Here is a 14569-nt window from a genome sequence, read left to right on the forward strand (position 1 = left end):
GAGCATATTTTTGGTCAGTCAAATCACACGATATATTTTTTTTTAACGGTGAGTTCCGTGTGGGTGATCGTTTTGAGTTTTAAAGTTAATCAGTAAACCCTTCAGTCCTTAAGTATAAAATTTAGTTTAAAATTTTGTTTTGGTCCCAAAATAGCATGCTCTTTCCTGTCCTTTTTATAAGATCTCAAAAATCGAATTGATTTAATCCTTTTTATAAGATTGTGCTTAGGGTTGTCTATACATTAAATACATGTTTATTATTTTTAACTAATTTTAATTATTTTCTTAAACAACAATTTAATTAAAATGATCTTATAAAAAAAGACTGAAGAGAGCATAATCTCAATATTCTTATCTCTTCACTTAATATTTTTTAAAAGTATCTTAATTAATTTCATCATTTTTCTCATTCGCTTTGCATCTCCCATATTCAATACCCTTGGTTTGGTTATTATTGTTAAATAATTATGGTATAAAGTGGGATTAAGAGAAATAAATAACACTGAATTATAATTTATTGCATTTAGACAACAAGCGGATCACTAGCAGATGCCTATGATGGTTCGTTCATAAGAAAATGTGATTCAAAAGGCTGTTTCACGAGTTTACTGTGTTGTTATGTCTTGTGCCATTTAAGATATAGTGCCTGACAGTATCTCAAATAAAATTGTCTCTAATAGGAGGACATCCATGTGTAGCTAAAAAAAAAAAAATAGTTCTACAATTATTATGTCTGTGTTTAGTGGGTTCAATTATACGAACTTTTGCAGTAACATGAGGCCACCATCTAATATTTCTGCTGCCAATGAGATTAGGAATTCAAGATTCAAAATTACATAAATGAATGTTCTCACCTCATTATATGGTGAGCGGAGCATCAGGATTCAAGAAGCTCTTCCATCCACAAGGTCAATCTCAGAGGGCAACACAGTAAAACACAGTTAACCCTGAAAGAGTGCCTAATGTACACAGTATGGAGTTCCAGCTCGGAATCCATTTTGTAGTCATCAAGTTCAATCAAAAGATCTATACTCATTGGTCATACTTTTTTTTTTTTTAACAAAAAATTCATAAAAAAAGAAAAAGAACAATCCTCTCCGTAGACAAAGGGCATATGCCTCAAATAATGAATCCAGCATCTTGGCTGTCTGAGATGGTGCTCCTGTAATCAATTAGAGCCAAAAATGCAGCATTGCCTGTTCAAGTATTCATAGAAATTTTCTATCATCAAATTCTTGAAACAACTAGGAAACAAAGCATGAATGATCCAAGATTTCAGGTAAAGCAACAGTCCCAAATTAACCCATTCCCAAATTAATTTGTGGGTTAGTTTAGGTCATACCCCATAGGTTAGTTGATTTGCCCAGTCCAATGGGGAGTCTGTACGTAATACGAGACCGAATGAATCAAATTGGAACTCTAAGGGGGCGTTTGGATACCAAGTCGTCCTTTTAAAAAGTCGGTTACCCAATAGCTCGTCTTAGTAGATTTTTTTTTTTTTTGAAGCCCAATCACAAAATTTAAGAGTCACGGAAAAGTAAGTTTGACAAATACAAGTTAGAGCTACTTCTGCCGGTTTGAAACTTTTACCATTTGAAAACCACACAGGTTAAGTTGTAAACATATGAACCTTTAAAGCTTAGTAGGCTTGGGTTGAACTGCGGTTCAATACTCTATTCAGTCTGGGCTCAAGCCCACAAGCAAATATATTCATCAATATCATTCATTTACACGCAGCAGCAGCAGCAGCAGCAAGAAATTTCTTTTTCCTCTGATGAAATATAAAAGGAAAAATCTCTAAATATATCTTACCTCTTGGAGACGAGCAAAGGACACATCATCCTTAGGTGTGGCTTTTTTGGTTTTCCAACTTCTAATCTCTGACTGTATTAATCTGAGTTGACTATGTATTTCTTTCAACAACCTCAATTGTTCGCTCTCATTCTCTTCAGGTTCAATCTCTTCCCTTACACTAGTTCTCTCCCTCTCCAACCTCTCAATTCTCTGATACAGCTTCTGGAGCTCAGCTTGAGTATTGCAATCTGCATTCGTCGCTTCTTCCTTCTGGTCAGTCACATTCACATCATCTTTTGCACTGGTTATTTGGATGTCATTGTTTGTGCCAAGCCTGCTATCAAGACTGTCTGGTTTATGCTGAACAACTGATTCAACTGTTCCCCCAAATACTGAGTCTGGTATTGTTACTCTGTTCCCTGCTTCTGCATTCAATTTCGCAAGTGCCCTTTTCCAACATTCTCTAACTTTGAGATTCTCATGAGGTTGTGGGATGTCAAAAACATCATAGAAGTTACTAACCAAGCTAGTAGAAGATACTGTGTCTGGTTGATCACATGTTATCCTGCTTCCCTGTGAAAATGTTGAACATGAGTTCCATCTTCTGTTCTCCAAATTTACAGCTTTCCCCTCTTCACACTGTTTCATATTTGACATCACTTTCACTTTTTCATCTAGCCTTTTGATCTGATTCCAGTAAGAATTAAGGGTTCCATTTCCATATGCGATGTCTCCTGATTTGCTAGCCGAATCCAAGCTTTGTGCTGTACCTTCCTGCTCAGCGATCTGCTCCATTTTTGTATCTAAAACAAGACTAGGTGATCTTGCCATTTTAAGATTGGCTCTTAGAGAGTTCTTAAAAGGGATTGGCGGCAATGAGCTTAGCCTTCTCAGGTTACTACTTTGACTGGTTTCTCCATTCTGTTCTGGCAAGTCAAGTTCAATTGTATTCAGATCACATCCCAAGCTCACAAGCTTGCGTTTATAAGCCTGAACTTGAAACTCCAGAGACGCCATTTCCATGTCCTTCTGATTCATGAGCTCTTCAAAGAATTCAAGAGCGGCTTCAGCATGGCCTATCTTCTCCTCTGCCATTCTTTTATAGTGATTTGCTTCCATCTTCACTGCAGCCTTTTCTCCTTGCAAACGAAGGATCATATCCAGAGCTTCACTGGCTGCAGTGGCTGATGCTTCTCGTTCCTGATCCAATTCTGCGTATAGATTCTGCAAAAGTTGTTGTTGGGCACAAAGTGTCTCCTTCAAGGCTTTAATATCAACTTCAGCCATCCCAGATGATATACCAGTCTCTGTCATGCTTTTTCAGTTTAAATCCAGAAACAGTCCCCCAGTCCTGGACATAAAAAAGCAATTTTTGTTTCAGTCTTGAGATTCTCACTACCCACCTAAAATCCTCAATGGCAAGATATATATATATATATATAGAGAGAGAGAGAGAGTGAGAGAGAGAATGTGTGTGTGTGGGAGTAAAAATAGTAGGAAGTGTATGGAGGATACAATGTACCAATAAGACAGGAATTTAAGACGGTCTAGTTTGACCCTGTAATAAAAAAAAATAAAACTGGTTTCTAAAATGTATTGTTCATTGATTCTCACAACTTTCTTAAAAGATGTCACCCAAAATGATGTGGTTTTTCTTGAGGTTTTAGAAAATACCACACCATGTGGATGTGAGACAACCGACATCTCACGTCTTGCTCATCAAAGTACGAAAACAACTAAAATCCATAACTTCGCAAGCCTCCCGAGAGTCTCACGCCCACGCAAAATACCGTTAAGCCTTTCTAGTTGAAGTCTATATTTCGATAAATAAATAAACAAATACACCAAATCAACACGGTGAACCTAATACACATAAATCTTAAAATGACTTCCTTTTTTTTTTCCCCCGGGCGTCCCGGGTGTGCATGGGCTGGGGGTCCACTACATGTGCTGTGGCTCGGAGACAGATAAATGATCTTACCTTTACGAAAACTTTGGGAAGAAGCGAAAAAAAAAAAAATTGTGTGATCAGGTTTAAAAATTTCAGAAAACAGTAAGCGAGGAGGAATAACTTTTACAACGATCGCCTCGAGAGGAAAGGGAAGTCTCTGGTGATCGGAGACAGATATAGTATTCCTTGACGCAGATAAAACCCATGGGAAAAAAAATCAGCTACTGCAAAAATCAGAATAAATTGAAACTTGAAAGGAGTTTGCTCTTTAAGAAGCTCCAGCGAATCTGTTTGGTTCGCAAGAAAAGAAAGGAAAGCGGCGCAGAAAATGAGTTATGGTAATGATAGTGTACAGAGAAAGAATCATATAAACGAGGGGAAAAAAGACTGGAAACCGAATTTACCTTCGTCTAGGCGGATTCCGAAGACAAGGATACTTAACGTCTGAATTGTTTCCATTTTATCCATTTCCTTTTCAAGTCACCAGTCGTCTGGAAATTCGCTCAAAGTGCTTTGTCATTCACACCAAACGGGGACCCAGAAATGAAGATAAAGGCGACAAAAAAAAGTTCTGGTTGGAAAAATCCAAATAAGTACTGTGGGTTTTGTATCTCCATAAAAAACAAAACCGTATTTCGTTTCGTTCAAGATTTCAGCCTTTGCCTTAATTCTCAGGTTAAGGGATCGGTCACTGAGGCATTATTTCAAACAGCTGGTGTGTAAGGGTCGGACACAACCATGTTCTGCCGACCACTTGGTCAAATGACTCTCACAAGTCAAACTTCCACACATGGACGAAGAACCTTCCAGGTGATGATGAAGCAAACGATCATAGTGTCCTCCCTGGAGCCATGTGTTAGATCCTAGTTCTGCGAAATGCTGGGAGAAACGAATAAAGAAAACGAGAAATGGTGGCGATGGAAACGCTGATGACAGTTTCGCAAAACAAAACTATGTAATAATCCCAGAGTTAATATAGGAGTTACGGGAATATTTATAAAAAAATTACTAACTTTGATTCTTAATATTAGAACTAATTTAATTTTTAATTTAATTCTAAATATAAAATTTTAATTTATTTTGTTTTTACTATTTATTTTGGTCTCAAGTAATTCTTATAATAGTTACATAATTCAAACACACATAATTAATAAGAGTGTTTTAGGAAAGATAACATTTATTTGTTACAAATAACTAATCTAACTAAATTTTTTAATTTCTTCAAATTAGTCAACTAGTTCTTATATTAAATATTAGAGATAGTATAGTGTAATCATTGCTAATATATCATTACTAAATTAGCCTTTTATATTATGGGAATTATAAAATAACTAAATCTAAAATTGAGATGTTTTGAAATTTTTTGTAATCACTAAAAAATAAAATAACATTAGTTTTAATAAATAAATAAAAGCATGCCCGTATGAGATTCTTGTCTTTTTCTGATCAGCCGGGATAAATCAGGAGGGGTGCACCGGCTAACAAGTTATTAGTGTTCTTTTTAAATCTAATGCTTAATGATTTTAATGTTTCATACTTTGGTTGACATTTGAGGGCATGCATAGGCATAGTTTTATTACCTTCTGTTTACAGACACTGAATATTGTTTGCAGTTTTCCACTTTCTCTTTATTCTTATATGTAAAATATTTGATTAAATTTGGACGTAATATTTTATAAAATACGTTCTTTTATGTTCTTTTTAATGTAGTTTAAATTGTTTAAATCAAATTTTACCATTTAGACATGTTTCTTTTTTATTTAATATTTTAATAAACTATTGCACGTATATTAAATTTAAATTATTCAAGTTTAATCACATAATTAAGGAAGTGGAAGATGTGTCGAGGTTTGGGACGAAAATAGAGAAGCCATTCTCTCAACAGGGAAAATAATTTCATTTTTATGTGTACAAAACAAAATACATAATATGCAGAAAATATTCTTCTAATCAGACAAAAAATTTAATTTCGTCGAGTTTAAAATGGCAGAAAATATTCTCCCTCGTAAAATTCGAAGTTCTTCTTAATTTTCAACAAAATACACAGTATGCAGAAAATATTCTTCTAATCAAACTAAATCAGAATTCTGAGTTTGATGGCTACGTCGTATACTGGAGGATTTCAATGACAATTATTACTCTCATTCTAATCCAACTGAACCTCAACTTCCATCTTCAAACCTGAGTTGCCAAGGATCTGTTTACAGAAAACAATATATAAAATATCAAACAAGCACTATTCATACCAAATAAAGTATACATTCAAACATCAAGAATTGGTTTTCAACAAAAAGAGAGTTACAAACAGGTCCTTAATAAGAAAATTAATTTTTTTTGGGTGAACAGAAAATTAATTATTTACTCAGTTTCATTTACAAGTCCAATTTATATATTCAGATGTCAAGGTTTTGATATGACTTGTGGGTAACTAGTTATTTAGGAATTCTCATCCAAAAAGAAAATCATGCAGGAAGTCCTGGCCAAAATATATATACATATAATATCAAGCAGAAAGGAGGAGGATGAGCTCAATGCTGTGCTATAAACATAGTCAAGAATCCGATGTTATCCTTGTGCAGTGCTACAAATTATTATCCAGCAATTATACAATCAATCGTCAACCTCAAACCGTCATGAATGATAATATCAAGCCTACTGACAAAGATAAGCATCACTTTCGTGTTTTTTTATGAGTGCCAGAAGAAAATTTTGAAGTTGATTTAGCGCTTTAACTGGCTACCATCCATGGAAATGAGAGTGGAGGTATGCCGTTATTGTATACTGTGAACTTGAGAAGGAGCGATAATATAGATCAACAGATGGAAATCCCATTCAAGATCCTCAAAATCTTATTTCCTCGTGTTACTGCAAAGAATTCTGTCCGTGCACTAGCTTGCATTGGACAACTATTCAACAAAACTTTTTTATGCCTTTGATGATACAAACAAGCAAAATAACATGAGCACAACAGTAGTAAAAAGCCACGCAATAGGATACTAAAGGTAACACATTAATATATAGGTTGGAAAAAGGATTTAACTTGTGACAAATGTCAGTGTTGCAAGTCATGGTTAGGTGTTAATTGTTTTAATACCTTCTTGAAGTCAGACAAGACTAACAAAGAATCCTTTTCATAGCCTGCTTCCTCCAGGACTTGTGTCAGTACTTGCTGCATCAATTAAAGGAACCAAATGCAAAAGAGGTAATCAGAATCCGATCATAATCATCGTTATTGAACTTATTCAGTTGAAATGTAAATTGGTATCCTCCTAGAAATTTAATTCTCAACCTCATTTAAGAAATTTTCAAATGAGCTGATACACTTCAGGTATGTATTTTTCTATGTTAAAACTGCATTTATTTCTGTTCTTTTGTCGAGGTAATAAACAAAGACATGAAAACAACGTGTGACTCTCCTTGCTCTTTATTGATAAAGAGAAATGCCATTAGACCTAAAAGTTTCAGAATCTTAGAAAGGTAACCATGACCAAGCCTCCAAAGAAAGATTTACCACATTTTGAAGTTACATGCTGTCGTTTGCTTTTTGTTTTAGCTTGGCAGTATGCCAGTCCCTATTGTGGTCCCTAATCCTTTAGTCTTTATATATCCAGTTTTATTGGTACAATTTATCCCCTAATTAATCAACTTTAAGCACTCTTTCAGAGACAGAGAAGTGGGAAGTATATAAAGTTTCGGGTTTTCTTCTTCATGTCGTACAGGTTCAATAATAAACTGATTGATCAAAATAAGTAAACGGACAGAGTTCTTTTTCGAAAAGAAGCGCAAACACGTTTTTAAAGGATTAATGCGTTTCTTACATCAAAGAAGTGAAGAATAGGTCCAATAATTTTTCACCTCTCTCTGTTGTTCAGATATAAATTGTCCGGTCATATCCCGTAAAACGTCCAGCATGTCAGTGAATGAAACCTTTCCATTGCAGTCTGTATCGTATACCTTAAAAATAACTGAAAAAGAAAACAGCTCCCAGATTATAATTGAACAGTAGAAAGTATAATAATCAATCAATCGCCTATGTATTGGAAGGCACTTTTGTGGGTGTTAGAGATATTCATTACACTCAATTTTGTTTTCTAAGGTTGCACGAGGGCTGAATGCAGACAAGAAAGCCACGAATTCCTTGAAATTCAATCCATATAGCATTTTCAACAATCTCTGCGAAATTAATTTAACATGCCATTTGATTTCCATAATGTACCGAGAGAGAACAAAACAAAATGGACCATTAAATTCAAACCCACGTAAAGAAAAAGGGATTCAGATTTCAGAGAAAGAAACCTGGGAGAGAGGATTCACAGCGAATTCCGGAACAGACAGAAATTCATCAGCAGAAATGAACCCACACCTATTACGATCAAGCTGACAAAACCTCTGGTACAAAGAAACTATCTCCTGCTGATTGACTACACCGAAATCGAAATCAATTACCATGCTCAAGGAACAAAAAATTAAGCAAACCAAAGAAATAAGAGTTTCTGAGGGAAGCCGTAGAATGGTGAATTACATGTGTGGTTACAGTGTTCCTGAACCTCTTCAATGTCGTACTGGGTGAGCATGGAGGAGGAATTGCCCATGGTGGCTGTGGAGAAGAAGACAAGGACGAGCGAAGAGCAGTTATGAGAGCTCAACTACTGTATACGAGCAGGTCAAGAAAATAGCAAAAAACGCATGTAAATGCATTTTGGCAATTAATTGATTATTGATTACGATAGAAAGGTACACATTAAGTGGTTCTGTTAGAAATTTTATCCCTATAAAATTTTTTTAAGCTAATTTTTGCTTTTTTTTAAAAGAAAATGATGAAAAATCACTTGAATGTGTTCGTGGATATACCAAAAAAGCTATTGGAAGTATCAGTGAAGGGAGCAGATCAAATACCATGGAGCACCCTGAAAAGAATAGGAAAAAAAAGGATAAAATTGAACTTTTCAAATAACAATATGCATGTATATTTGATTGTTAACCAGTGTACAATTGCATTGTACTACTACTATCATATACCTAGGTGCTTTGTAATGTCAAACCATTAATATGACAATCTTTTCTTACAACTTTTGTGGATATGCTGATATTGTGAATTTGTGATTGATTGATTCTTCACATTGAATTGAGGGTGACATTAATTAATTTTGAATATGGTAGGTTGTGACGTGTCTCGATGGATAATGCAGGTGTGAACTTTGATTTGCTGTGCTTAAATTAATAGTCAAATCTTTTGATAACGTATTATCCGCTTCTAATCCAAAAAAGGTTTTGACAGATTTTTCTTGTCTTTACTAACCATGTGTGTTTTTCTATTAAAAATAATATGTTTGAGATACTATCGAGTACTAAATATGAATTTTTTTTAATGGAGATTCAAATCTTAATTTGATTAAATAGATTTTTTTTTGATAAAGCATAGGTATTTTTTTATTGGAATTAATCCTATTCAAGACACTGTTCGGTACTAAATGTAGACACCTTTTTCAGTAGAGATTTAAACCCTGATTCGTCATGTTATGAGAGACTAACCTTTTAAGCCAGATCCTCTTATTGGAGGGATGATAGATTTTTTTTTTTTGGTTCCTCACCCGGTTCACCAGAGCTCTGCCCTGATTAAGTCCGGATCCAACCCGCGTCACGTACCTGGGTATGGTGGGTGAGTCTCCCAGCAGGGGTTTTCTGCATCCATGAGAAATCGAACTCAAAACCTCACTTAAGCGAAACCGAACCGCTTACCACTCGGACCAATTCCTGTTGGTTGGAGGGATGATAGATTTGATTTAATTGAATATTGGAATATCACCTGGCCTCCATGCCATGGATACGGGTTATGGGCTAGTTGACCCAACTTGATAAGCCCATGCATGTCAAGTTATAGAAGCTTGTGGGCATGGATGGAAGATCCAATGTTTTTCTCCAATCATTTCATACAAACGCGTGAAAGTTGGATGAGCTTTTGGTGATTCGGGTTGATCTCCAAGTTTAAACAGCGCTTGCTAAAATACTTAGAAATTACGTAGGAAGAAAGTAATAATATTGCTAATGAATTTCACATTCGTATTTTTGATCAAGCATGAATCGTAATCTATTTTATATAAAAAAAAATTTGACTAAAATATATATTTGGTTTTTTAACTTTATCATTTATACAAGATTATAGTTTAATCTATTAATTTTAAAAAATATATTTTTAGTTATTTAACCTAATAATCGTTAGTTTGAAATGATGATATTTTGTAATAATCATAGTTGTTTTAAAAATTAAACTTAATATATTAGTATTTGAGAATATTTTTATCAATATTCAAAATTTTAATATCATTATTTTTTATTAATAATTTTAAAATTAAATAACTAAAAATATATTTTTTAAAATTAATAGACTAAACTGAAATTAAAAGATTCATTAAAAATTTAGATAAATTGGATTTCAAAGTATATGCATACCTCAATAGCCCGTATTGGAAGTTGGAACCGCCATGGCTTTTTCCGCGGTAAATTGTTAAGGAATAAAATGATTGATTAATAATTATCCCTTTTATTAATTTTTTTTTCCGGGAAAGTTCAGACGCGGGCATCTCACATCTGCACGCGCTCGTAAGGGAACGAAAGGGGAATTGACAAAGTCTGAGCTTGTGAAGAACCAGTAGCTGTGCGGAACCTGGCAGAGCAAGCTCTTCCTGAGAAGACGAAGGTTAGAATCATGTTCTTCGACATCTTCTCCACTTTCCTTTTCCTTTTGCTTTTCTATGGGCCTTGCCCATTTCAATTTATTCCTGTTTAGTTATTTTCACAAATCGAAGTTAATCGTCTCCATCAAGTTCCCTTTCTTCCGAAATTCTAGTTTTAAACAATAATGTTTGAAAAGTTCTTTTTATTCATGAGTTAAAATATTTTCACTATCTCGATTTTATTGTTTCGCTTTTTTGGATTGCAGGGCCGGTAAATTTTCCCCGCCAAGGAGGAGCATCGGAAGCGAGATAAATGGTAAGCGGCTATTCTAATCACATATTTCGGTCGCTTTCCTTCGAATCAAAGTTGTTTACGCCAATGTTTTAAGGCCTTGAGGGTGAACAAGTTGAATTCTTAACTTGTTTATGGTCTTGGAGAAAGCTGCGGTGGCAATTAGTGCTTACTGGAACATTTACTAGAAATCACAATTTTCATTTTGCTTTCGGATTGGAGAATTCTATTCAGGAAGGATGAGAGTTAACCAGTTGGGTCCCACACCTTAAATATAATGACAGTTAGATCCCCGAAAAACTTTGCTAGAGTCTGTAAATATTGACGAAAGTGGAAGTTGCAAATCAGGAATTAATGACAGTTAGGTATCATAATTTGCAACTGAGAATTTCTTATTTGCAACTGTCTAAATTGTTATTTGCAACTGTCTAAATTGTTATTTGCAACTTACCTTTTAACAAAGTCTTTTAGGGATTGATAGATTCAATGTGGATAATCATATTGATCTTGCGATGTTGGTTGACTTCTCAAGTAATCTAATGTAACTGGGAAGTTGCTCTTAACCTTTCAAATGTATAAATGTGGGTTTTTTATGGATTGCAAGTGATGGAGCGGAATGGCTAAAGTGGGTTGAGTCTTGTTTAGGACCATTAAAAAATAGAATGAAACGGCATAGGATGGCCTCTAGGACCCCTCTTTGCCCTTCAAATTACCGATTTTTGTGTCCTTCCAAATCCTGGTCAAGAATGGAATGACTCACACTCGTATTGAAAATAAAAATGCACCCTCATACTCTAATGTAATATTGTATGTGGCTTTATTTCATAAAGGCAATATTAGAAAAAATATATATAAGCCATTTTATTTCATTAATGACTCACTCCATTTCATCAGTAATCTCCTCAAATAATAGAGTGGAACATAAATTGTCATTCCATTCAGTTCCATTTCTTCATAAGATACCTTAGTAGTTATCGCTTTTGATTTCTGGAAAGTCATTGACTTTGCTTTTATCATGGACCAATGGAAGTTTGTGCTAGAGTATGTGGAGTATGGCTTGAAAATCCAATCGAGAGTCAGTCTACAGTATGAGGGAAAGTTGTAAAAATTGCTGTAAAAGATGAAAATGTTCTTTGCTTATGTTTTTATATATTAAAAATGTGCTTCTAAGTCTGTCATTAGAATTTGGGGAGGCGGGATTTATACGTACATGTGTGAAATTACCATTTCAAATCTTGTGTTTGTTCTGGATCCTTGGCCCTTTTGATCTCCTTGGTCTTTATTAGTGTGATACTAATTTCTTTCATATTTTAACATGCTGATGCTCATAAGTTGCATAAATTCAGATTAAATTTTGAAGATAGGAGCTTAATTAGTTTGATACTTTTGGTTAGAATTTTGCTATAATGTAGTTCTTTTGGTTTGCATCTGAAAAGGACTATTGCAGTCTTTCTAAACTGGACATTTATATGATTTCTTATGAAGGGATAGAGGTGTCATCCTGATATTTGTTAACATAGTTTTAGACCATAAAACTGCTAATATTCTAAGATGGATTAAGTGTCAGATGCTATTTTAATGCTAGTCTTACTCATAAATAGGGCCCTGTTTCTATTTATTACATGATCCTGCTTAGAAGTTATAATTATGTACATGTATCTTTCGTGCTTGATCAAAATTTATGACTGATATGGACTGTGGCTGCACGATAGGATATGTACATTCGTGTTAAGCGTAATAAGACAACATACTTCATCCGGTGCAAGCCATCTGACAAAATTCTTGACATAAAGCAGAACTTGGAAGAACTCATTGATAAGCCTGTTAATAATCAGCGGTTAATCCTACCTGGTACAGGGGAAGTATTAGATGACTCAAAAACGCTGGCTGAACAAAAGGTACTGCTGCTGCATGCTTTGTGTGGTTTTTTCTTCTTTGTATGTTTCTTGAAATACCAGCATTTAGGTTATGTCTTACTCTCTGGTATCTTTATTTCACTCATTTTTAACCTCTTTACCCCCATAATGGCCTTTGTGCTCATTATTTACTTGTGTCATAAATGTTGACGAATTCCGACAACTTTTCCTGTTCAGGTTGAAAATGATGCTGTTGTAGCACTGACCTTGAGAAGAGGTATTTATCTTACCTTTACCACTCCATCCCTCCTCCTGATATACCTGTTGCCGTTTTGCTTTAAATTTTTGGTAATTAATCCATTTGACAGACTTCAAAAGATTGGTCGTGTTAGACTCCTTTTAGGTGGGAGAAGCCTCTTTCATTTTTTCAAATCTACGGAGACGAGGAGATAAATGAACTAAGGAAAATTTTAAAACAACTAAGGAAATTGTTGTTTCTGTTCAAAATTTATTTTCACCATATGCGTTGAACGTCCTGCTGAGCTGCACTAGTCAGACTTGATTCCTTCATGGAGGAGCTACACTTTCTGTTGTTGTCAATGTTGAATCACATATTGAGGAATAATCTTCTATAGTTTGAGTGATACCTAACAGAAATATAATTAGTTGATGACATTTTTTAGATGACGTGATGGTCTTTCTTTAGACAGTCCTGTTTATCTTTTTCTACTTTGATTTGGGTTTTGTCTTAAATGGTGCCCCCCCTTCTCTCATTGGTAAAGCTCCCATGTGCACACATGCATTGAAGATATAATAATTACATAGACATTGCACAAAAATGAAAAATGGAAGTCTAAATATGTCCTAGTCCGGAATGTCTGAGAAGACTATTTCACGTTTTTTTACTTCTATCTTACCTTGTGTGGAAGGACATACTGAAAATTTTGTCCTTGTGTTGTAGATGACAATGAGTTTGAGGAGGTCAACATTGTGAAGCCAAATGATTTCTACCCATCACGGGATTCAGATGGTGCCAGTTGGTAGAAGCCATAGTGCTGCAGCAGAAGGCTCACTCACTCTCATACCTCACATCACCATCTAGCAGCTTTGTATTAATTAAGCCCAACCATTAAACTAGTTTTTTGTTACTGTTTTAGGCGAAAACTTCATGTGATGATCCAAAAGTACCATCCAGTTAATCCAATCAAGGTGCCATTTGTGAAGTTTCTTTGGTGCCTGTAGAGTTGAAATACCGTCTTCCACCTCTTAAACCCGTTTGATGTGATTAACAAGTTTTTCTTTCTCTCTGGCCATTTCTTTTCTCAGGTTTTAATTTGTAGCACTGAAGTGTTGGGATGTTTGAGTGAAACCAAATTATAGTTTTAAAAGTGATTTTAGATATATGAAAGTAAATATTAAAAGAGTTTGTTTTAACTTATGTGAAAGTATTTTTTTAAAAATGTTTTTGGAGAAACCAAACACCCGTTTATTAATTCAAAGAAGTTGAATTACATGATATTTGATATGAAAAACTTTTTAGTAGTTGCTCAAGTGATTTTTTTTTTTTTTGCTATTCAAAAAGAAACCTCTAGTCACAAAAAAGAGGAAAATAAGTTTTTTAAATCAATACTACTTCCGATCTTCAATATAATATTTTATTTTATTTTTATTTTTATTTTAAATATAAGATCTTAATTTGTTTTGTTTCTTATATTTATATATTTTTTTAAAGTAGTCCTTATAACAATAGTAGTTCTAGCCAATACACTTAATCAGTAAGGATATTTTAGGTAAGACAACACTTATTTAGGACAAATAACTAACTCAACTTACTTAACTTACTTTCTTAATCTTTTCAAATTAGTCAACTAGCTGTTATAACAGTACATATCAATACATTTATTACATATAATTTAATAATTTATTCAATATTTTAATAATAAAAATTTATATTAAAACTATTAAATGTTTAATCATCGATGTGGCGGTAAAATGTAAACGC

General features: G+C 34.2%; 3 protein-coding genes across 6 annotated transcripts; 1 reads left to right on the forward strand and 2 right to left on the reverse strand.

The window, feature by feature from the left end:
- Positions 1-793: 793 nt before the first annotated feature.
- On the reverse strand, positions 794-4652 carry LOC114749632 (myosin-binding protein 7-like). 3 transcript variants are annotated; one of them, XM_028938164.1, is made up of 4 exons: positions 4150-4652; positions 3867-4032; positions 1813-3145; positions 794-1196 (listed from the first exon to the last, which is right to left on the reverse strand). In XM_028938164.1, the coding sequence occupies exons 3-4, from the start codon at positions 3106-3108 to the stop codon at positions 1173-1175; spliced, it is 1320 nt and encodes a 439-aa protein (XP_028793997.1). In that variant the 5' UTR covers positions 3109-3145; positions 3867-4032; positions 4150-4652; the 3' UTR covers positions 794-1172. The 3 variants fall into 3 exon arrangements, with proteins under 3 accessions (XP_028793997.1, XP_028793996.1, XP_028793998.1); XM_028938163.1 differs by lacking the exon at positions 3867-4032; XM_028938165.1 differs by lacking the exons at positions 3867-4032; positions 4150-4652 and adding an exon at positions 3776-3860.
- Positions 4653-5607: 955 nt separating this feature from the next.
- Positions 5608-8418, reverse strand: LOC114749633 (calcineurin subunit B-like). 2 transcript variants are annotated; one of them, XM_028938166.1, is made up of 6 exons: positions 8268-8412; positions 8042-8166; positions 7822-7918; positions 7601-7710; positions 6840-6914; positions 5608-5942 (listed from the first exon to the last, which is right to left on the reverse strand). In XM_028938166.1, the coding sequence occupies exons 1-6, from the start codon at positions 8335-8337 to the stop codon at positions 5892-5894; spliced, it is 528 nt and encodes a 175-aa protein (XP_028793999.1). In that variant the 5' UTR covers positions 8338-8412; the 3' UTR covers positions 5608-5891. The 2 variants fall into 2 exon arrangements, with proteins under 2 accessions (XP_028793999.1, XP_028794000.1); XM_028938167.1 differs by lacking the exon at positions 5608-5942 and having other exon boundaries at positions 7564-7710; positions 8268-8418.
- A 1897-nt stretch (positions 8419-10315) lies between these two features.
- LOC114749634 (polyubiquitin 9) lies at positions 10316-13880 on the forward strand. Its single transcript, XM_028938168.1, has 5 exons — positions 10316-10442; positions 10686-10735; positions 12424-12609; positions 12805-12844; positions 13529-13880. The coding sequence occupies exons 2-5, from the start codon at positions 10733-10735 to the stop codon at positions 13609-13611; spliced, it is 312 nt and encodes a 103-aa protein (XP_028794001.1). The 5' UTR covers positions 10316-10442; positions 10686-10732; the 3' UTR covers positions 13612-13880.
- The last annotated feature ends 689 nt before the right edge of the window (positions 13881-14569 follow it).

Source organism: Neltuma alba, unplaced genomic scaffold (assembly GCF_004799145.2).
Source record: "Neltuma alba isolate B1F8T4 unplaced genomic scaffold, ASM479914v2 tig00006103_pilon, whole genome shotgun sequence".
NCBI classification, from domain to species: Eukaryota; Viridiplantae; Streptophyta; class Magnoliopsida; order Fabales; family Fabaceae; genus Neltuma; species Neltuma alba.

Bases quoted from the DNA above. Each gene is read 5' to 3' on its own strand.
- LOC114749634 (XM_028938168.1), top strand. The intron at 12,610-12,804 runs GTACTGCTGCTG...TTTCCTGTTCAG, and splicing joins AAACGCTGGCTGAACAAAAG to GTTGAAAATGATGCTGTTGT. The intron at 12,845-13,528 runs GTATTTATCTTA...CTTGTGTTGTAG, and splicing joins AGCACTGACCTTGAGAAGAG to ATGACAATGAGTTTGAGGAG.
- LOC114749632 (XM_028938163.1), bottom strand. From the start codon at position 3,108: ATGACAGAGACTGGTATATCATCTGGGATGGCTGAAGTTGATATTAAA. The intron at 1,197-1,812 runs GTAAGATATATT...ATACTTGAACAG, and splicing joins CCTTTGCTCGTCTCCAAGAG to GCAATGCTGCATTTTTGGCT.
- LOC114749633 (XM_028938166.1), bottom strand. From the start codon at position 8,337: ATGGGCAATTCCTCCTCCATGCTCACCCAGTACGACATTGAAGAGGTT. The intron at 8,167-8,267 runs GTAATTCACCAT...ATTTCGGTGTAG, and splicing joins GGAACACTGTAACCACACAT to TCAATCAGCAGGAGATAGTT. The intron at 7,919-8,041 runs GTTTCTTTCTCT...TTAATTTCGCAG, and splicing joins CTGTGAATCCTCTCTCCCAG to AGATTGTTGAAAATGCTATA.